Raw genomic sequence first — 23,463 nt, 5'->3', positions numbered from 1 at the left:
CTCCCAGCATGCCATTCGGCTATCAGTACATGCTGGGAGTTGTACTTTTGCAACAGCTGGAGGCACACTGGTTGGAAAACCTTCAGTTAGGTTCTGTTACCTAACTGTATTTTCCAACCAGTGTGCTTCCAGCTGTTGCAAAACTACAACTCCCAGCATGTACTGGCATGCTGGGAGATGTAGTTATGCAACAGCTGGAGGTACACAACTACAACACCCAGCATGCTGAGACAGCTGTTTAGGCATGCTGGGAGTTTTAGTTTTGCAATATCTGAAGGGCAACAGTTTAGAGATCACTGCGCAGTGATCTCAAAACTGTAGCCCTCCAGCTGTTGCAAAACTACAAATCCCAGCATGCCCAAACAGCTGTCTGGGCATGCTGGGAGTTGTAGTTTTGCAACATCTGGAGGGCTACAGTTTAGAGACCACTGTATAGTGGTCTCAAACTGTAGCCCTCCAGATTTTGCTAGGCAACAACTCACCGGCTTCCGTAGTCTGCACCAGAAAGCCAGCCGCATGTCATCGCCGCCCACTGCTGCCGGCGCCGCCGTTGATACGTGACCTCTGGCACCGGTCACCGTCGGTTCCCCTGCTCTGCCCAGACTATAGTGGGTGGGCAGAGCGGGGGAACTGAACTTTAACCCCTCTGCCCCGATCTGCTATTGGTCGGTTGCTTCTGACCGACCAATAGCAGGGATAGGAGGGGTGGCACCCCTGCCACCTAACTCCTATCCCTTCAGGGGGACCCTTTCTTTGACACCCCCGATCCTCATTTTTCTGGGTCACCGGAGACCCGTATGACCTGGAATCGCTGTAAATCGCCGGTGTGAATTCATCACTGGCGCGATCGCCGACACAGGGGGGGTCTCAGGACCACCCTGGGCATTGGCACGGGATGCCTTGCTTAAGTACCAGCGAGCAAGGGCGTACCTATAAGCCTGTGGTCCTTAAGGGGTTAATGAAATAATTATTTAGAATTTGTCTATGATCACTGAGCCTCTGTGAAAGTGACATTTTGGCATGTCTGTCTGTACTACATCTCCATTTCTAAAAAGGAATATAAAAATAAATAATTGCTCTGCGAACACAATTTATGTGTGAAGCTTACAATATTGTTTATCTCAGAAAAGCTTTACCTTATCATTTCGTTCACACAAAAACTTTAGTCTTTGTGCCCTTTTGTGCATAAAAACTCCATCAAGGTGGCCAGTCTCAACAGATCGAATTTCAATGGCTTTTTCACCCCATCCCATTATCTGGTTAGATCGAATGTATGCTTTAAAAAAAAAAAAAAAAAAAAAAAAACAAGCATTTAAGGAAGAAGTAACATTATGCCATAATTTACAAGAAAATGTTATATTATAGTCAAATATTAAGATAAAATGTTTTATTCATATACAAGGCAAACAAATCAGACATATTAAACATACCAACAGATGTCGGCATTTCTCCCCATTGTAGAACCACATCTTTGGTGATCCTGCCGTAAGTATTAACATAAACTCCTTCATCTTCATAACAAACCAACAACTCCATGCCGTCTGTATTTGGGAGAATAATAATTGCATGTGGCTGGATACTGCTCTGGATCTGTAAAAAACGGAGGACAATAAGGCAAGTTTGTGAATGTGTTCATTTTCAGAGCCATAGAAAAACAACTAACCAAAACAGGTGTGTTATAACTGACTAGGGCAATTTGTATGGCATAGGTTCCCAGTATAATATTTTTTTCTCCCACAAATCAAAAAGCGTTGGTTAGGCTACGTTCACACCATGTTTTTGCTAGAGTAAAGCATTCTGATAAAAAAAAAAGATTTTTTTTAACACTTACCGTAAAATATCTTTCTCGAAGGATCCATTGGGGGACACAGACCGTGGGGTGTATCTTGCTGTCTCTAGGAGGTGTGACACTATGGTAATAAAAAAGTCAGCTCCTCCCAGCAGGATATACCCGCCTTCAGGCTCTGAGCTAGTCAGTTTAAGTTCCAGAGCAATAGGAGGAGACCAATAGGTCAAGGAAAACCCAAAAACTGTCCGAGAACCAGAAGAAAAAAAATAACTGAACACACCCTCAGACAGAGAACCAACGGGAAACAAACCCAAACAAAGGGCGGGAGCTGTGTCCCCCAATGGATCCTTCAAGAAAGAGATTTTACGGTAAGTGTTAAAAAAAATCTCCTTTTCTCTATCGACTCCATTGGGGGACACAGACCGTGGGACGTACCAAAGCCGTCCCTTGGGTGGGCAGATAAGTAATCAGCCAGACGGCCGATCCACTGCCGCCTGCAACACTTTACACCCCAGACTAGCATCAGCCGATACGAAAGTAAGAACTCGGTAGGACATCGAGAAAGTGTGCAAAGACGACCAGGTAGCCGCCTTGCAAATCTGCGAGGCCGAGGCTCTATTCTGAAGAGCCCAGGATGCCCCGACAGAACGAGTGGAATGAGCCACAACCCTGAAAGGAGGAATCCTCCCCTTGCAGCTATAGGCTTCCGAAATGGCGGACCTAATCCACCTAGAAATGGTGGCCTTGGAAGCAGGTTGTCCCTTGTGACGACCTTCCGTAAGGACAAAAAAGGAATCACACTGATGAAACGAAGAAGTGATGGAGAGATAAGCCTGAACAGCCCGGACTTCATCCAGCTTGTGTAGTAAGCGCTCCCTAGGATGAAAGGGAGTAGGACAAAGACGGGAGGACAATGTCCTCATTGAGATGAAAATACAGTAGAGAGGAAGGAAAAAAAAAACTTTCAAAGGGCGCTGCTGTCGTCCTGGTGAGATGAAGATAAGCCCAAGGCAGAAGTATTTTGCAAGGTTTAGCTTCTTCATTGATGCAGAATCATAGCAAACATGCAGAATCATAGCAAACAGGGATACCTGTATCCCCGTTTGCTATGATTCTGCATCAATAAAGAAGCTAAACCTTGCAAAATACTTCTGCCTTGGGCTTCTTATCTTCATCTCACCAGGACGACAGCAGCGCCCTTTGAAAGGTTTTTTCCTTCCTCTCTACTGTATATTCCTCCAGGACTGGCCAGTCCTGTCCGGTACCCTGGGCCCAGCAGCTGCATCCGGTGTACCAGCATCTATACTACTAACCCCATTGTGGGTTTATATGCAAGTTTTTTGCTCGCTCAAGGTGAGCACCCATTACCTATTCTCCTACTACCCCCCCTACCTGTTACCAACGGTATCACACTAGGCGCCCTCCCGCCGGTCTTCCTTTTTGCAGATTTCATTGAGATGAAAGGCTGAGACCACCTTGGGCAAAAAGGAAGGATCTGGCCGGAAAACAACCTTGTCCTGATGGACCACCAGAAACGGAGAACGGCAGGAAAGAGCTGCCAATTCAGACACCCTACGGATGGAGGTGATAGACACAAGAAACACCACTTTCCAAGAAAGGAGGCGGAGAGACACCTCTCTAAGGGGTTCAAAGGGTTCCCCCTGGAGGGCACTCAGAACCAAATTTAAGTCCCAAGGGGGAGAAGGAGACCGACAGGGAGGAACAGCGTGCGCCACTCCTTGCAGGAAAGTCCGGACATGAGAATTAGAAGCCAGGGGCCGCTGAAAAAGAACAGTAAGGGCCGAAACCTGACCTTTAAGGGAACTGAGAGACAATCCCAGTTCCAGCCCCGACTGTAAAAAGAAGAGAAGACGGGGAACTGAGAAGGTCACCAAGGAGAAGTCCTGAGCTTCACACCAACGAAAATAAGACCGCCAAGTACAGTGGTAAATTCTTGCGGAGGAGGGCTTACGAGCCTTGAGCATGGTGTGAATGACTTGCGAGGAGAACCCGCGGGCCCTCAAAACCGCGGTCTCAACCGCCACGCCGTCAAATGCAGCGACTGTAAATTGGGGTGACAAAGGACCCTGGGAGAGTAGATCCGGGCAGAGCGGAAGGCGCAGAGGAGCGTCGTCCAGGAGCCTGCCTACATCGGTGTACCACGACCTTCAGGGCCAATCTGGAGCTACCAGAATGGCGGGAACGACCTTTGCCTTGAGCTTCCTCAGCACCCTGGGAAGGAGCGGAAGAGGAGGGAACAGATAAGGCAGGGCAAACCCCGTCCAAGGAATCACTAGGGCGTCCAAGGCCTGAGGGTCCCGGGACTTGGACACAAACGGAAGAATTTTCCGATTGTGCCGGGACGCGAAGAGGTCCACGTCCGGAACGCCCCAGAGGTCGCAGAGCTGAGTGAAGACCTCCGGATGAAGAGACCACTCGCCGGGGTCGGGAGAGGACCGACTGAGGAAGTACGCTTCCCAGTTGAGCACTCCCGGAATGTGGATCGCCGAGATGGCCGGAACCTGGCTCTCCGCCCAGGAAAGAATTTTGGTCACCTCGGCCATGGCTGCCGAGCTGTGGGTACCGCCCTGTCGATTTATGTACGCCACGGCCGTGGCGTTGTCTGACTGAACGCGGACAGGATGGGACTGAAGACGGGGCTCCCAATGAAGAAGACAAAGAAGAATCGCCCGTAATTTCAATATGTTTATTGGAAGAAGGGTCTCCTGGGGAGACCAGAGACCCTGAACCGTCCAATCCCTGAACACGCCACCCCAGCCTGACAGGCTGGCATCCGTCGTAACCCCTTGCAAATGAAGGGGAAGGAAGGACCGCCCCTGGATAAGAAGGGGCGAGCGGAGCCACCAGCAGAGACTGACGGACCCTGGGAGGTAGAATAATCTGACGATCGAGGGACAGGGTCAACCTGTTCCATCGAGAGAGAATCGCCAGTTGGAGAGGGCGGTAATGGAACTGAGCAAAGGGCACGGCCTCCATAGCTGCCCCCATCCGATCCAGGACTTCTATTAAAGTGCGGATGGAGACTGATACGCAGGGAGCTGACCCCCTCCCGGAGCGCCAGACGTTTGTCCGGCGGAAGGTAAATTTGGGCAGAGGCCGTGACGAATTGAAACCCCAGAAAGGTTAGAGACTGGGTAGGCCAGAGGACTGACTTGTCCTGATTGACCAGCCAGCCGAAACGAGTCAGAGTGTGGAGAGTGACGTCCAGATTCTCCCGAGTCTGGGCTCTGGTTGGAGCCTTGATGAGAAGGTCGTCCAGATAAGGTATCACCAAGATGCCTCTTAACCGTAACAGGCCCATCACTGGCACGAGAACCTTCGCAAAGACCCGAGGAGCCGTGGCTAGACCGAAGGGGAGAGCTACAAATTGAAAGTGACCCTCCGGAACCGCAAAGCGGAGGTACCGATGATGGCCCGGAAATATTGGCACATGGAGGTAGGCATCCTTGATGTCCACTGAGGAGAGGAACTCGCCCTGTTCCAGGGACGCCACCACCGAGCGGAGAGATTCCATCCGGAATGAGGTCTAGGATTGGTCGTACAGAACCGTCCTTCTTGGGGACCACAAAGAGATTTGAATAGAAACCCCGAAAACGTTCCTCTAGGGGGACGGGAACAATCACCCCCTGGAGAAGCAGGGACTGGAGAGCCACACAAAATTGCTTCGCCAGGGGAGGAGACCGGGGGGCCCGGGATCGAAAAAAGCGATCCCTCGGGAGGGAGGCAAATTGGATTCGGTAACCGTTGGACACCACATCTCTGACCCAAGAGTCCTGAATGTGTGAGGTCCAGATGTCTCAGAAAAACAAAAGACGACCTCCCACCCGCAAAGAAACCGCGGGTGGAGGCCATACTTCATGCAGAAGTGGGTTTGCTGTTGCCCGATTTGGGCGCAAAACGGCCAGAGCAGTTGGATTCCGACTTCCAAGACGGGCGACCCCGGAACGAGGGAGCCTTCTTGTCCCTCAAGGGCACCTGCCCGGACCCTTTGTTGGAGCCAGAGGTCCAAAGGACCGAAAGGAAAAAGACTTCCTTTGGGAAGTAGGGCGAGCCTTATTTTGAGGTAACAAGGACTTATTGATCGCTTTTTATTCATTTTTTCATGATATAAGAAGTGACCAAAAATGCACTATTTTGGACTTTGGAATTTTTTGGCGCTTACGCCATTGACCGTGCGGTTTAATTAACAATATATTTTTATAATTCGGACATTTCCGCACGCGGCGATACCATATATGTTTATTTTTATTTACACAGTTTTTTTTTTTATGGGAAAAGGGGGGTGATTCAAACTTTTAATAGGGGAGGGGTTAAATGATCTTTATTCACTTTTTTTTGCAGTGTTATAGCTCCCATAGGGAGCTCCCATAGTAGATCTTTTACATTGATCACTGGTTTCTCATAGGAAACCAGTGCTCGATGATTCTGCCGCTTGACTGCTCATGCCTGGATCTTAGGCACTGAGCAGTCATTCGGTGATCGGACAGCGAGGAGGCAGGTAGGGACCCTCCGGCTGTCCTGTAAGCTGTTTGGGATGCCGCGATTTTTACTTTCTTTTTACTTTCACTTTTAGCCGCGTGGCTCAGCTTTGAGCGCGCGGCTAAAGGGTTAATAGCGCGCGGCACCGCGATCAGTGCTGCGCCCTATTAGCGGCAGGTCCCGGCATCACTATGACGCAGGGCCCACCGTGATATGATGCGGGGTCACCGTGGGACCCCACGTTCTATCACGGGAGCGGGGCCCAAGGACGTACTCATACGTCCTTGGTCCTAAAGAGGTTAAACTGACTACCTCAGAGCCTGAAGGCGGGTATATCCTGCTGGGAGGAGCTGACTTTTTTATTACCATAGTGTTACACCTCCTAGAGACAGCACGATACACCCCACGGTCTGTGTCCCCCAATGGAGCCGATAGAGAAAAGACAAATACACAATGTTTACTGCTAGAAGTGATGCAACAGAATGCTAATAGAGCTGGATATTGTTTCCATTGTAACGAAGGAAAAAAAAAAGGAAGAAGAAACAAACAAAAAGCATGCACCTGGATACTGTTTTTACAGATCAGAAAAGTGCAGCCTGAAAGTTTTTTGTCCTACAGTATAGCGATGGATACTCCTTTTTTAACAATGGAAATAAATTCTTACAAGACCAAATCAATATACACAGCCAGTTGCATCCTTTTCCAGAAGTATTTACTTTTTTGCAACTATGCACGTTGTGAGCTACTAAAATTATTGGTTATTGTGCCACATTTAATGCAGATAAGCAAAAAGCTTGGAATGCATTCTAAAGACTGCCTCATAGATATAAGTGCAGCTAGACTAGTTCTATAACACAAACACAGTTTAGGACTGACTGAAAAGGATGTCCCATCATATACATTTAGGGCATATTTATTTAATATGACAGATTTTAATCAGGCAGCTTCCATAATTCACACAGACTAAAATGCTCTGTTAATATACTGTAAGATGCCTAGGGTGGAGAATCTCTGAGCCCACAGTGCTCTCTTATTTGCTATACTTACATGTGTTGGGAGATAAATATCATAAACTGCTCCTGAGTCCACATCAACAGCATGAAAACCAGCACAGGAACCATAGATCACTTTAAGCCTTTGTCCTTCTTCAACAGTCAGATCAACTAACAGCGGCCTATGTACCAGCTCTCCAAATGACTGCAAGGAAAGAATGACAATAGTAACAGAATAAGTCACATTTTCACATTTAGAAACACACTTGTTTTACATAAACACTTAACATGTGATAACCATTGAAAAAGCATATAATGTACATCTGTGGATCTACATACCTTAAAGGCCATGAATTTGTGATATGGCTTTGGCGCCCAGGCATAGACTTCCACTGAACTCTTTAAAGCAATTACCAAAAACTTGATCCGTTCATATTTTACTAAAAGTAAAATGAAATGGGAAATGACATACTAGAATCTCTATGGCCACTAAAAGCATTAGTAACATTCTAATGACAATACTCTATATATTTACTCAAGTTGTGTGCCAGCCAGGACTTAAAGGAAATATCAACTGTTTGAAAGTAGTGTGTGTGTGTGTGTGTGTGTGTGTTCCTACATAAAAATTCTCTACTTCATGATCATTTAATGGAGCTTTTAAATGTTTAAGGCTATGTTCACAGGCCAGAATTTCTACATGAAATGAATTTATAGCCAATACACTTCAATGGGATTCCGCTGTCTCATTTACACAGCAGAATTTCTGCCGCAGGAATCCCATTGTAGTGAATGGGCAATTCATTATTGCAGAATTTACTGCAGAATTTTCATGCAGAATTTCTAAAGTGTGAACATAGCCTTAAAAGAACTTCTGAACTTTCAGTGGCATGAATATGGCCAGTGGATTTACAATCTAGATCTAGAGATCTAGAGATAAGGATCTGCTTCTTACCCCAGAAACACTGCTATGTCTTCATCGGTTGTGTCTGGTATTGCAGCTAATTTTCATTTTGGTAAATGTAAACAGACTGCAAAATCAGACACAACCCATAGACAATTGATTCATGGAGCAAATCTAATAGGCTAAAATCTGATCAAATTGTGTACTCCATTTCCTAGGCTCCCATAGTTAGGGCTCAGTTAGGTCAGTATTTGGTTGGAATATTTAGTCAAAACCAGAAGTGGAACCAACACAGAGAAAATAAAGAATTTTACCCTTTTCTGTGTTTTGGTTAGTAATTTTAACAAAATCCAATGTGTGAACCCAGCCTTACTTTTCCTGTTTATCTATGCTATAAAGATCTATCCATTAAATTTTTTTTTAGATCCTAATGAAACATTAGACTGGAATTAATTCTGAATGTTTTTGTACTAAATGACTTCTTATATACCTACCAACTTTATAGTGCACACAACCTTCCAAATCTCCAACAGTTGTCCACCCTTGTTTTTTCTCAACCTCTGGGTCATTGTGGAGAATTTTGTTTCTAAGCCAAGACAAGTAATACACTCGCAGCTTGTTCTTCTTTCCTGTAAAGAAACAAACACACAACAATTACTGCAAAATAAATCTAGACAATTGGAACATCTATTTCATGTGTGAACCATAAAAGGACAAAAACATTTATTTGCACGAGTTGCAGATGACTTCTTGTTCTAAAGGGATTATAGATGCAGCTTTACCTGATATTGTAACCAACACATTTAAACCCTCAAGGACATCCATTTGCAGAAATCGTCTTCTGTTGATAAGAGGGTAGACCTTTCCCTGACCACTTCTATCTAACAGCATTAATCCACTTTCAGTGCCGACCAACAAATTCACACCTGAGAGAAAATTGAGGAGAACCATAAGCAATGGAGCTTGGAATAGTGTCTGGTCTCAACAATACAACCAATTTATACATAGGACAGAAATTATTTTCTTTGGTTATCACATTACTTTTGTGCATTGAATAGAAAGAGCTACACTTAAAAGGGGTATTCCAGTTATTTTCTTTTTTTGTAATATAAACTTAACTATTGTGCCCCTGCTTCAAAGTTATGTAGTTATTACATTTACATGTTTTACCTCCTAGGGATGGAATGTTCACATAGATAGAGAGAGAGAGAGAGAGAGAGATATATATATATATATATAGATAGAGATATATATATATATATATATATATATATAGATAGAGAGATATATATATATCTCTATATTTATCTCTCTCTCTCTCTCTATATATATCTATATATATATATATATATATATATATATATATATATATATATATATATATATATCTATATATAGAGAGAGAGAGAGAGAGATATATATATATATATATAAATATATATACCGTATTTATCGGGGTATACCACGCACCGGCCTATAACACGCACCCTCATTTTACCAAGGATATTTGGGTAAAAAAAGTTTTTTACCCAAATATCCATGAAAAATGAGGGTGCGTGTGCGCGCGTGTATACCCCGATATACCCCCAGGAAAGGCAGGGGGAGAGAGGCCGTCGCTGCCCGCTTCTCTCCCCCTGCCTTTCCTGGGGTCTAGAGCCCTGCTGTCGGCCCTTCCAGCGGGATGTCCAGCTGGACTGCACACGTCAGGGGGCTGGGGTGTCAGGGAAAATAAGAAGAAACCAAGTCTACTGTGATCAGCTGTTGTCTCGAACCAAACACTATCCTGGGAAAGGCTTGAGGCAGCAGTCATCCATATTGAAGAGAAATGTTGAAGCTTAGGAGACCATAGAAATATAAAAAAAAAAAAAAAAAAAAAGGGAACGATCCATCCCTGGCAGGTAAAACATGTAAATGTAATAACTATTATTTTGCAGCAGGGGCACGATAGAAGTTTAAAAAACTTGGAATACCCCTTTTCAATGAGAAGAAGAAAAAGAGAGGCAACATAGGACAGGGTTAGAAGCATAAACTAAATGAATAGAGCAAGGATGAATTCCCATTCCTAATTTTTTTTTTTTTTTTTATACAATTAATATAATAAAATGCTATCTAATACTTTTTGAGGTTTAGCATTTTCCTTAAACGGAATGCATCATCCATGACTTCCTATTTTGTACTTTTTTTTTAATCCAATTTTCTGCCCAAGTTAATGGGGGCAGCTATCCTTTCTGAGCTGATGATAATGAGATGACTGCAGAGTAGTAGTTTCTACAGAACATTCTTGGAATATTTTCTAAAATCATGTCAAAAGTTTTGATCTGTTGGGGTCTGGGTGTTCACACCACTAAAAATTGTTCGATACAGCCGACAGAAGCGCTCGGCTGAACACTTCATTCCATGGCTTGCTGCCTCTATCTCACCGCAGGAGATGGTCTCCATTGTAAGCCTAGGGGAGTGACTTCTACAGCGATACAGAGATCGTAGAGAGCTTGGGATAGAAACACTCAGCTGAGTGCTTCTACCAGCAGTATCTAAAGCTAGGTTTAGACCACAGAATTTTCTCCTGGGATTCTGCTGCACCATTTACAATGCAAAATTTCCACAATGAAGAATTTGGGCACAGAAATCCAGACCAAAGGCCTGATGAAAGAATGAACATATTACATTTTTCAATGGAAATCCAAGTGGACAGCATTGCCAGGAATGGTGACATTGCATGTCTGTGCAGCCGTAGAGCAGAAGAACTTCAGCGACGCCCGTAGCAGACAGACCCAGAATATATCAGAGTGGAGAATCCGTAGTGTCAACGAAGCCTAACAATCGGACCCCAACCGATCAAAACTCCTGATATGTCTCTGGGACATATCATAAGTTTTTTTTTTTAAGTGACCGGGATACTTTAACCCCTTAAGGACCAAGGACGTACCGGTACGTCCTTGGTCCTGCTCTTCTGATATAACGCGGGGTTACACAGTAACCCCGCGTCATATCACGGCGGCCCCGTCGTCATAGTGAAGCCGGGACCCGCCTCTAATAGCGCGCAGCGCCGATCGCGGCGCCGCGCGCTATTAACCCTTTAGCCGCACGCTCAGAGCTGAGCCGCGCGGCAAAAAGTGAAAGTTCCCGACTAGCTCAGTCGGGCTGTTCGGGATAGCCGCGGCTAATCGCAGCATCCCGAACAGCTGACAGGACAGCGGGAGGGCCCCTTCCTGTCTCCTCGCTGTCAGATCGCCCAATGACTGCTCAGTGCCTGAGATCCAGGCATGAGCAGTCATGCGGCAGAATCGTTGATCACTGGTTTCTTATGAGAAACCAGTGATCAACATAGAAGATCAGTGTGTGCAGTGTTATAGGTCCCTATGGGACCTATAACACTGCAAAAAAAAAGTGAATAAAGATCATTTAACTCCTCCCCTATTAAAAGTTTGAATCACCCCCCTTTTCCAATAAAAAAAAAAAAACACAGTTTAAATAAAAATATATGGTATCACCGCGTGCGGAAATGTCCGAATTATAAAAATATTTCATTAATTAAACCGCTCGGTCAATGGCGTGCGCGCAAAAAAATTCCAAAGTCCAAAATAGTGCATTTTTGGTCACTTTTTATATCATTTAAAAAAGTGATCAATAAGTCCTATCAATGCAAAAATGGTACCGTTAAAAACTTCTGATCACGGCGCAAAAAATAAGCCCTCATACCACCCCATACACGGAAAAATAAAAAAGTTATAGGGGTCAGAAGATGACAATTTTAAACGTATTAATTTTCCTGCATGTAGTTATGATTTTTTCCAGAAGTCCGACAAAATCAAACCTATATAAGTAGGGTATCATTTTAATCGTATGGACCTACAGAATACATATCAGGTGTCATTTTTACCAAAAAATGTACTACGTAGAAACGGAAGCCCCCAAAAGTTACAAAACAGCGTTTTTTTTTCAATTTTGTCGCACAATGATTTTTTTTTCCCGCTTCACCATAGATTTTTGGGCAAAATGACTGACGTCATTACAAAGTAGAATTGGTGGCGCAAAAAATAAGCCATCATATGGATTTTTAGGTGTAAATTTGAAAGAGTTATGATTTTTTAAAGGCAAGGAGCAAAAAACGAAAATGCAAAAACGGAAAAAACCCCGGTCCTTAAGGGGTTAATATGGGTCGGTGTTTCCCAACCAGGGTGCTTCCAGCTGTGGCAAAACTACAACTTCCAGCATGCCCGGATGTTCAGCCTCAGATGGTACCAGAGAAACGGGATATGACTAGCCTGTCATTTTCTTTTGATCCATAGGTTATAAGCAAAACATTGCTGCAGTCTTCAACAAAGTGATACATTTCTATCAATTAGCTGCCCTTCATGATCAAGAGCTTGTCAGCTGCCAATAGTGCAAATCACACAACCAAAAACAATGCCTAGAATAAATAAACAATTATCCCTCAGGTTTTATTTTAAAAGAGTTTGTTAAGATATCGAAGCGGGGCTAAGATTGGCTGCTTTCACAGCTTTTATTTATTCGCTTCAATGTTCCCCAGAACAACTGGTTTTACACGGCCACATATTTACAGATTTCCTTTGAATAATTAGGAGCTTCCAGGCTTGTTCACTGCTGCAAAGGGACCTCCATTCTCATGACCGGTGGGGGCCCAAGTGGTTGGACACCATCTGCTCATATATTTTAGACTTATTATTGGGATAGGCAATAAGTTAAAATCTTAGTATAACCTCTTTAAAGGTCAATGGCCACACAATATCACAGCAACATTGTGCTGCCATTGGCAACAGTGGGGAGGTACAGGTATGGTTTTGCCCACATGAGATGATCACAATAGAGTAACCACAAAAAATATCACAACAAATACATAGGAAAAAGATTTTAGGGTAAAATATTTTCTAGAATACACAGCAACATTAAAAATATTAATACATAAAACTCACCCCATAGTGCAGCACATAATATTTCTGAATTAAATCTCTTCTTGTATTTGCGAATCTCAGGTGTATCACTCTGTGGCCTTGTGTTTGTGGGATTAACATTAACAACTGATCCTTTTCTTGTGGGATCCTGCCTCATAGCATCTGGCCTCAGCGCTTCACTGGAAAATCCCACTAAAATAAAATTAGTATTTTTAAGGTTAGCTTCCAGTGTGCGCATGTATGTACCTGAAAGATATAAGCAATTACATGTTCAATGACAAAAACCTCATCATTCCATTTGTTGCTATCACACTGCACACAGCAAGCAGGGTGGAGAGGCAGACGGCACTACAACGTGTAGGGAAAACACAAGGCCCTGTAGATTTACACTGTTAACACAGACAATCCAGAAGGCTTACATAAGGGAGTTCTGAGGTTTACTTAACAGGGGTGGGTATATAATCTGTGACTACGGCTGTAAGACACGGATAGATATGACCCACAAGTTTAGCATGCTGGACATCCTATCTATGTTTGGGTTAAATTAAAATTCAAATAAGAAAAAAGAAGACTAAGCTCTGCATGCAGTGAAGTATCAAACCTTTATTGAAAAGGTCGCCAGCAATGCACAGGATGTAGAAATGAAGGTTAGATCAGTTTTATCATACCATTGTCAAAACCACAAATGAAATAAGTCTTTTGGTCATTGAACAATGACCTTCCAGAAGTCAACAAATGGAACACTGCAAAATATGTTAAATAAAATGCTTCTTCGTGATGGATGCTGCCAATGGACACGCAGCTAACCACAGCACTAAGTTTTGAGTTGTCGTGGGTTTGTTTTCAGCAGGCAGGCTATACTAGTGAAATACTTCAATCCTGTCTAAGTTTGGTAAATTCATAAGCATTGTAAAGTTGTTAGAAGCAGGGGAGCTGTTAGCCTGGAGCACAAAAACATATATACTCTTTAAAATACCACATGCCAAAGCTCACAAAATGAGAGCATAGAAAACCAATATATTTTATACAGAGTATTGTGTTCATAAGGAAACTAGGTTACTATAGACTTCTCTGAGTCAGAAGAAGGAAGTTGATTGAACAGCATAGACAAATAAAATGAATGTGCGTAAATAGTTCAATTCCTTCCTTGCATAAAATGATGACTCAGGAAGCACTAATATCCCCTTTTCTACTACTAAGAGTTTACCTACCCACTGATGTAACAGTTGTTCCACTGGACGGAGAAATCTGAAGTAACCGAGGATCGATAAAAGGTGTAAACGAGGAAGAAGATTTGTGTTTCTGAAGAGTGTTACTTGCGGATTGGGTCTGCAAGGAAAAATAAAAAAATAGTCAACAACTAAACCAAACAATAAGAAATAAACATTCTGAACACACACACCAGATATCACACTTTGAGAACACACTGAAAGGTATAAAGAAAATGACATTACTGCGGGCAACTAGTGTTTCCAAATATAACTATTTTTAGTGTTAACGTGGTCTTTTGTTATACAAGAAAATGTATGAAACTAAGGAGGGCAGACAAATAATAGTTTAAATAGAGACACTGAGTTTTAATTTGGTTTTTCAGTGCATCAAAATAAAATGCTAACTTTTTTTCATCTAGTATAAGAAAGGGGATAATAAAGAGACACCACAATGTAGACTGTGAAAATAGGTACTGTGCTTGTGTGTGGAAAACACCCTGATGCAAAACTACTGCAATCTTTCAGTGGCTTAAAACACACATTACAATAACGTTGCTACCATGGTGCCTTGGCTATTTTCATTGGTGAAGCTTACATATATGAAACAAGCAGAAGGGATTTGTAGAAAGTGCATAATGCAAATGGAAAGCTAAAATAAAATTGTGAAACAAAGATGAGCAAAAACCAAAATATTGCTAAAACCCTACTAGATATTAGCACATACAAATCAAAACCGCTGTAGAAAAACTACACACACACACACATACAGAAGAGAAATGTTCTATCTACTCACAGGCACACACATTGACATGAAAGAAGGGAATGTGTGCAATGTGATAAAGGTATAGGTAATGTCAGATCTAGCCCTGTCTATTGTTATAAGAATGTCCCCTCTAAATAGTTTATCTACTAAGAAAATCCATTTCCAAAAGAAATATATAAGTATAAGAAAACAGGACACCCCTATGCACATTAGATGCTGGGTGGGTTTAAGTATATCTCTTTTTTTTTTTGCTTGTCCTTTCTATAACCGCTCCTGCTATAGCCTAACATTTTCTTCCATCTATAGATTTTTATAATCTGATAGGTGATCATTTAATATTAACTACAAAAACACTTACCTGTCCCAACTATAAGAATTAGAGTTATTCTAATGTTTTTATTTTAGTTGATAGCCTGTTCTCTCAACAAATTAAAGAGCCCCTTCACTGTTTTATTCACTTTTATAAAAAAAAATAAAAAAGGACTATAGTGCAGTACAGTACGTGACAAAGCTTCCTGCTCGATCGCAACCTGTCTCAGCAGGAAGTGCTGTCATTAACGCCCTGTTATATACTGTAGGGAGAACGGGTGTTCGGAAAAGTTCTGATCCTTTACCCACAGTATTCTAGATCCATTCTAAAGAAACTTGACAACCAAACATCTACATAATTAATTCCATTATGTACACACTTCATAACCATGAAAACCTCACTCCCATAATAGTATATAGAATATGAAAGGACACAAATACATATGACACACAAGTACACATGAGGGAAATAGTGGATGACAGAACTAAGTGAACACCTTAACTGTTGTGTAATATGCAATGAGCCTTTAGCATAGTAATGTCTATGTAATGAACAATAAGACATGCAAGTGACAGTGCAACTTATGAACAGAGTGGTGATGTTAAGTTGTGTGGACTTATAATCTAGAGTGGTGTTATTCAGAAGCACATGACCAAATGTTAGGTTACCATCCCCTATGGGAATTCTGCTTCCTGATAAAAGCAGCCAGCTAGTCTCAGACATACCTCATTAGCAGTTAACTTGTCCTGGGGTGTCTGTGGGGACATGGTGGGTGTCGGTTGACTTGAGGATGGGGAAGAGGTGGTGGAGGAGGAATGGCTTTGCTGTAAGAGATCTGGCAAGAGGTGAATGCGCCCGGCAAAGCCATTGCTCTCAAGCTGATTGGCACGCTTTTTGTCAACTGTACTCTGTAGAAAAAACAGGCACACTTGTCTTGTTCAAGTGCTGCTTAAGTACATACTATCCCTGGAAAATTCTAAAAGTTGGACAAGTTGGACTACAATAACTGATTGTGGGGGAGGCAGTTATAGCTGCCTAGAAACTTCATGTCTTGAGGCCACAGTAATGGTGAAGGTTTTTTTCCCACTTTATATACCATAGCCCTTTTTGCCGGGTACATTTTGGGTACAATGTTTAAAAAAATTTTTTTTAATTTGTCAATATATTTGACTATTTTTGAAAATATTCTGTTAATGCAATTGTTATTAGATAACATGTAGAAAGTCTGCAATGCTACCTTTGACCAAACTACTGGAGCACCAAGTATGAAGTCATGTATTTGATAAACTTTGTATTTTCTGAAGCAAAAGCTAAATATTGTGTCAAACATTTTATGCACCAATTATAATGTTAGTGTTATAAAGGAATCACTCCATTGTTTGCCTTAAACATAACGGAAGTAAAAATATCACAGGGTCTTATCTGTGCCATTGGTCTTAATAAGGGTCTGCACAGTCTTCTGGTTCAGAAAACCACTGGTTTATTAGAATATTAGTAGAGTGTCGGTGGCAGAACATGCAGGAAGCAGCAAATTAATGGGGCTTCATCTATGTATTGCACATGCAAAGAAATGAAGATTATCTGCCATAAGGAATGGATGCTAACTGATATAACACAAATGAGATGCAGGAAAATGAACAGCATGAATGTACGAGTTAGTTACATTGTGGTTCCTGTGTCACTCATACCTGTCGGACGATTAAAGTGCCTTCTTTGGAAGGAGTCATGGCAGGCTCACTCTCAACATCATCATGGACAATCATTGTTTTTACAGACTCTGTTTCTCCATTGCTCAAATTTAATGAAGACCTATGCAATAAAAATGTAAAGATAATGTATACAGAAAAAGGTCTCCAAATCATTCTGGCAGGACAGCTCAGAAATAGTATAAAGACTTATAAGAGTCATACATAGCTCTAGCATCCTCAGGGCCAGATGTTGATTCATCTGCTCCTTCTTGTTCCATGTCATCATCCTCCTCATCTGTGGTACCAGATTCTTCACTGGATGAAGAATAGTCAGTTACTTTATGTAGAGGTCGCACATCTTCTACAGCACGAAGTTCCTTTGCCAAAGCAGTAAGGTCCTTTTCAGAAAAAAAACATAAAATAAAGAAAATATACTGTAAAGAAAGCATGAAACTATAATCTGAATGGTAAACAGTTTTATATTAAAATTGTGTTTGAAAGCAATATCAGCAGAAAGAGTAGATATTTAATGTACTTAAAATTGATCAGCAAAAAGTCTTATGACTGAACCATTCCATCTTTTATACTACCTGCTACATATAAACATTAGCTTGAACAAGGTTGTGGTTTAGCAACACTGGTGATCGCATACAAGTAACACATCCAGACCACCATGCCCTTAATGGGATTAGCCTAAGAATAAAACATATCCCCCTATCCACAGGAGTTCTACAACGTTCTACTTCCAAGATCATTTTTTTATGCGTTTTGCAATTTACTAGCAGGTTTAAAAAACAAAAACTACTTACCACATCTCCCTGGATAAGGCCATTCAGATTACAATGCAAAAAAAGAGAAGTAGGAGACACAACGTTAGCAAAAAACAAAGACTACTTCAGTTATAAAAGTAAGATATATTCCCATCTGGCTGACTGACACACTCAATAGATATCAATTGAGAAGAGCCTGTGTATGTGCATGGCCCTCTTCATTGATGTCTAGGTAAGCTATTAAATGGAGTCAAGCACTGCCTATTTATCTTTTTCCAATTTCACAGACTTTTAAGGAAATTTGTCAGCTCAAAGATAGTCGATAGGGAGATAAAACAGATGACCTCTTTCTCATAGCTGATGGCTCTTAGCGAAGTTATAAAATCATGTTTTTCTTCCAAGCTCTAGTGCCATAGAGGGGGTACTAAGCTGCAGCTTTCATGTCTTCCCTCTCCTCAAGCCCTCCCTCCTCTGTATAATTAATGTACAGGGCTCAGTACACATGAAACTTCTAAAAAAAAATATAAATAAGCTTAAGATCTTACAGCAGGCTTCGTAGGTCTTCCAGTTTCTTTCTTTTCATCAGGTTTTTTTGCTGTACTTTCGGGACGCTGAGATGGTGACCCTTCTGATTTTGATGATGCTAACAAGGTAAGAAACATATCAATTAATTATACAATGTCAGACACATAAGACATATAATCGTATGACCCAACTGAAAAAGAAAAGTATACAGACAAATCCATGTAGAATGGAAGTGCCAGCAATAACTGACTAGCAGATAGCAGAACAGAAAAAATGGCCCAACTTCAATTTAACTTTAAAGGGGTACTCTGCTGGAAACCTCTTATCCCCTATCCAAAGGACCTCTGCGATCTCCTGCACAGAACCCATCATTCGGTGCACGGAGCGAACTCCACTCCATGCCCGATGACTACAGATACGTGCCGCCACGCCCCCTCCATTCACGTCTATGGGAGGATGCATGACTGCTATGTACCAGCCATCATGCCCCCTCCCATAGACATGAATGGAGGAGGCTTGGCCTGACGTCACGAATGCGGAAGCTGCAAGCTTTCGTGTTCTGGACACTGGCACTGCCGGCCCGGAGATTGTGACGGTTCCCAGCAGCAGGACCCCTGCGATCTAACATCTTATCCCCTATCCTTTGTATAGGATCCAAAACTACTTATCCATTTGGCAAACAGAAACCTACTCACATCTCACACGGAAGCGTTCTCCAGAACCACTCTGAGATCCTGGATGAGAGCCTGCTTGGGAACCAGAATTACTGGATCCAGAAGAGCTGCCACTGCCTGGTCTAGGTACAAGTTTTTCTACTCTCTCCCAAAGCAGTCTGGGCTCAATATTGCTGTGTAGAAAACACAAGAAAATAAATCAAAAGGTTAGTGAGGAGTGGGTACCCATCAGTACTGGGCATAAGCTCAAAGCAAGAACTCCAATCATACATTGGAGGAGGGGAAAATTAACCCCCGGATCAAATCCATAGTAAACACAGGATAGTGAAGGTACTATATATAACTGGTCCTCTGCGATGATGGTAGTGTGGAGGGGTCATCCAGTGGATTTCATTGATGGCACAGTTATACAGACCAGAGTAAGCCAACAAGATTGCCTGCCTTAGGCTCTTGAAGTAAGCCTATCTCCCTTGTGCCATGGCCATTATTAGAAAAAAGCAGGGGTTAATATTATAAATTAGAACTCTTACCTAATGTATGTATGTATTTTACTACTGCAATCTTTTTGCTGTCTAAAGTAAAGTAAGAATGTCTAAGACAGTCCTACAACTGTAAGGCTAAGAACAGTATTTATCATTAGCATTTGTAGTGCACATTAGCATTATTCACCTGAAAGAGGGCTGTCGCCAATGCCGATGTCTGGCACTGCTGGGGTGTTCTTTCTGCTTCAAGGTATTTTAGCAGCACTGTGATATTTGGTACTTCTGGATAAGTAGTTTGTTTTGTACAGCAGTTATTTCATTGCTGTGCTTTTGCAGAGGTATTTTGTGCTGCACTGTGGTATTAAGCACTCCCGTGAAGTAACTTTGTACTGCATTGTGGTGCTACTGTGAAGGTATTCTGTGATGCATTGTGCTTTTAATGTGATACTGCTGGTAAGGTATATTGTTCTGTGCTGTGGTATTTGGTATTGCTATGAAATATTATGTGGCAATATGAATGCTGCCATTTCTTAGCTGGTGAGGCCCCAGTAGAAAATGTTTTAGACCTGGTCCAACCTGGTCCTTTTAAGTCCAACCACCAACAGTCTGAAAGGCTCACTAGCAATACCTTGTGGAATTCCTTTGTCCAGTTTGGCTATTCTGTTGTACACTGCCCTGGAGAGGAGAATCTCTTCGTGACAATACCGGGGATCTTGACGTTGTCCTTACTGGTACCTTTATATTAAATGGAAATATAGAAAATAAGATATACAAAAGGGGATCATCACCAATGTTAACACCAGTCCTAATTGAAAGTTATCTTACACAACTGATTTTTTTAACATAAGTTTCTAATATAGACAATGAGGCTTAATACAGACTGCACACAATGAACATTTACTTTGCACTGTTGCTTCAGTTTCTCAGAAGATAGTTGATGACTTTTGTTAACAAATGAGAAGTGAAACAACATAATGAAGTTACATGGATAAAAGCTGCAAAGCTAAGTAGTAGGTAGCAAAGCTGTATAAAAGATAGGCACATAAATATTATACTTAAAAACACACACACACACACACATAGCTTTTGTACAGAAAACTATGTGACTGAATTGTTTTATTGTGATTCATAAACAGACAAATAGGCCCAATGTGTCTAAGTACCTAACTACACATGCTGCGGCTTGCAGTGTTGCAGCACCAAAATATAGCTGGGTGTAGCTAAACAAAAAACTACAGAAATTAATTTGATAATTGTAACTAACCCAATGCATAGTCATCATCTGTAGATAAACCAGTTTTACAAACGTGGAAAGATGTAGTCCTATAAAAAAAGGTCTGTAGTCGCTAACAAAATGTTTCTGCACAAAACAGTGGCTGTATTTTGCTATGTTGTGTCACATGCTGACACGTTATAGCCTGGCCCTACACACACATGAACTGCTCATCTTACTAGTTACTACATCTTACCCTTGGCGGCACCTCTTCACTGTCTGATCTAGCCCAAACCCTTTGGTTGGGCTCAGGTATGTCAGATTTAGGGTCAGTACTTTGACTTAAAACTTCATTGCGTGGGGGTGGGTGTGAGTCCTGAGAACGAAGATGGTGAGGTGCAAATTTGGGAGAAGGGTCACTGAAGGAATGGGATCGCGAGACAGGGGAAACATTGTTCTTGAGGGATGCCAGATGAGACCATTGTACCTTACAAGAAAACAAGACATAAAACATTTACATGGTGCACTGGCATCACTGACTTTTTTATTTTTTTATTCCAATGGAAAATAATTTAGAAAAGCCAGACAATGACAAAACAAAGACAAAGGCAGGCTCACTGACACAGTTTTAAGGGAAAAATAATGGCATGGATGAACAGTGGACTGGCAATATGATGAATTACTGTTATTGTGTTACAGAGAAAATATTCATGCACAACCTGTAATTGAAAAGCAAAAGCATCCCCCAGGGGAAAAAATGGGAACAAATACTTAATTTAAATACTATATAGAACAAACATTAAAGGTTATGGATAACTTTGAATATTTTTTAATTCTTGCTTTTTAGTTAATATGATTCAAACACTCTCCTCCGTTCTCCTGCTGTATCCTGTTTACAGTCAAATCACTCATAAAAGCAGATTGATTGCTTAGTCTTCAGCCCTTAGCACTCCTCTCCTGAACTAGCATCCAGGCTTAAAAGTTTGTTCAGGAGGTGTGAAAAAAGAGTTTTTATACCGGCCTGTCAGAAGCAGTCTAACAGATTTAAATATGAACATGTGACTTAGAGGAACAATCTCTTCTGAAAGCAATGTCAAAATACACCTAGTGCTAAAACATGCCACACTTTATCATACAATTTTATTAATTTTTTCTAAACAAAGGCACATGGAGGTTCAATAGGGATCCATAGAATACTATAAGTGTTATAATCAGGATACATTTGATGCAGATCCTGAAGAGGATAGTAAGAATAAAATAAGGTAGGAAATCTATTATTGGGGCCTAGCATCTATTGAAGAGAATTGTATGCTTAGATTAAATAGAATCTAATCACGCATTATTCTACTTGCATATTTCTGCAACAGCTTCCACAAGATGAGATGAACAATTGTCAACCATTTGTGACATGCTTGCTGCCTCTAAAATCTGAACATATAGTAAGGTGACATTTCTATAACACAAGAGCCCAATATGCTATGAAATAGCATGGCTTAGTAGTTCACATAGCTTCAATCTGATAAGAAGTGAAAGGTTTTTGCTACAGGTAACCAAATGTCAAAATATAGGTTAAAATGTCCAACTGACAATATTACAATCTATTTCCTTCCATAGTGCCTCTGTCCTTTTGGTTAAATTTAAATGCTTTGGTGAAAATCTAATGCTATGCCAAGTATTCAGGATCCTTTTAATCTTGCCAAAGCTGCCCAGATCTCCCATGTGATTGGTCAAATGCATCCTTAGCAAGTATTTGCTTGTTCTTTGGTTGATTACTTTTACATGGACTGATTATTGGGAACAAGCATTCCTAGAAAAGGGCCTTTACTGCATTTTATCTTGACTGTAAGTTTAAGTTTGAAGATAAGTCTTATGTTCCAGACAAGTTAAAGCTCTATGTGGGATTGGAAACTGCATGCTTAGATGACAGTACAAGTGGATTGACTAATGATTGCAGTGTTCAGAATATCTGAAACCTTTCTCAATAAATTCTTCCCTACTTTTAATAGGATTTAATTTCTCCAATGTCTAACTTGCACTAGAAGTACAAAACAACATAGGGGGACATTTATCAATGTTTGCTTATGTATTCTTTTTTATTTATTTATTTATTTTTTGCTTATGTATTAACTGGTTTCAGCCTGTTGATAAATTTCTTTCTTGTAAGCAATTTTTTTTTTGCTTTGGTAGTGGCTTTTTCTGCTCCATGTCTGAGCTGGAGTAAATTTAGTAGTTTTTTTTCATGCAATGCGACTTTTTTGCGACTTTCGCACTTGATAAATCTCTGACCACTGCAAGTCAAAAATCACTTTTTGCTTTGGTAAGCAAGTTTCTTTTTTTTTTGCTTAGGGCACTGCACAATCAAAAAGTCGCACAAAAAATAGAGTAGTCGCACATGTGATTTTTTGCGACAATTTTAAGCAAAAAAAACCTACTAAATGCTTTCATAAATGTCCCCCACAGAGAGTATAGCAGTAAGGTTTTAGAAGATAACAGGCCAAAAGGTGCCAAAACAGCTTGTATACCTTAAATGCTTATGCAGCAGTTATTTCTCCCAATTGCCCAATCCACATGCATGCTCTTTTTCTTAATCAGGGTTACATCTGGTAAGTGTTTATCTCCTTTAAAACCCAAAGGGCCAGCTTTTGAAATACAACACACCATTCTTCTTTCCCTGACCTTATCTGTTAGGGAAGAGTCGGGATGTCCCCATACACATTATTTCATTTGGTCGG

The 23,463-nt window shown here is 41.5% G+C and overlaps 1 protein-coding gene across 4 annotated transcripts in view; it reads right to left on the bottom strand.

Moving 5' to 3' along the window:
- Positions 1 to 23,463, bottom strand: part of MAP4K4 (mitogen-activated protein kinase kinase kinase kinase 4) — a 171,072-nt gene that overhangs the window by 6,644 nt on the left and 140,965 nt on the right. The window contains exons 17-32 of one of the 4 annotated variants that reach the window (XM_056556091.1): positions 20,988 to 21,218; positions 20,147 to 20,253; positions 19,058 to 19,209; positions 18,383 to 18,480; positions 17,877 to 17,885; positions 17,290 to 17,465; positions 17,068 to 17,188; positions 16,105 to 16,287; positions 14,307 to 14,424; positions 13,117 to 13,287; positions 8,965 to 9,108; positions 8,677 to 8,811; positions 7,621 to 7,721; positions 7,337 to 7,486; positions 1,431 to 1,590; positions 1,137 to 1,276 (exon numbers count right to left, since the gene is read on the bottom strand). In XM_056556091.1, the coding sequence (XP_056412066.1) occupies positions 1,137 to 1,276; positions 1,431 to 1,590; positions 7,337 to 7,486; positions 7,621 to 7,721; positions 8,677 to 8,811; positions 8,965 to 9,108; positions 13,117 to 13,287; positions 14,307 to 14,424; positions 16,105 to 16,287; positions 17,068 to 17,188; positions 17,290 to 17,465; positions 17,877 to 17,885; positions 18,383 to 18,480; positions 19,058 to 19,209; positions 20,147 to 20,253; positions 20,988 to 21,218 (2,196 nt within the window). The remainder of the gene's footprint in view (positions 1 to 1,136; positions 1,277 to 1,430; positions 1,591 to 7,336; positions 7,487 to 7,620; positions 7,722 to 8,676; positions 8,812 to 8,964; positions 9,109 to 13,116; positions 13,288 to 14,306; positions 14,425 to 16,104; positions 16,288 to 17,067; positions 17,189 to 17,289; positions 17,466 to 17,876; positions 17,886 to 18,382; positions 18,481 to 19,057; positions 19,210 to 20,146; positions 20,254 to 20,987; positions 21,219 to 23,463) is intronic. The other 3 variants (XM_056556092.1, XM_056556093.1, XM_056556094.1) reach the window with 3 other exon arrangements.

This window comes from Hyla sarda, chromosome 2, assembly GCF_029499605.1.
Source record: "Hyla sarda isolate aHylSar1 chromosome 2, aHylSar1.hap1, whole genome shotgun sequence".
In the NCBI taxonomy this organism is placed as follows: domain Eukaryota; kingdom Metazoa; phylum Chordata; class Amphibia; order Anura; family Hylidae; genus Hyla; species Hyla sarda.
This window is presented reverse-complemented; position numbering and strand designations above follow the sequence as displayed.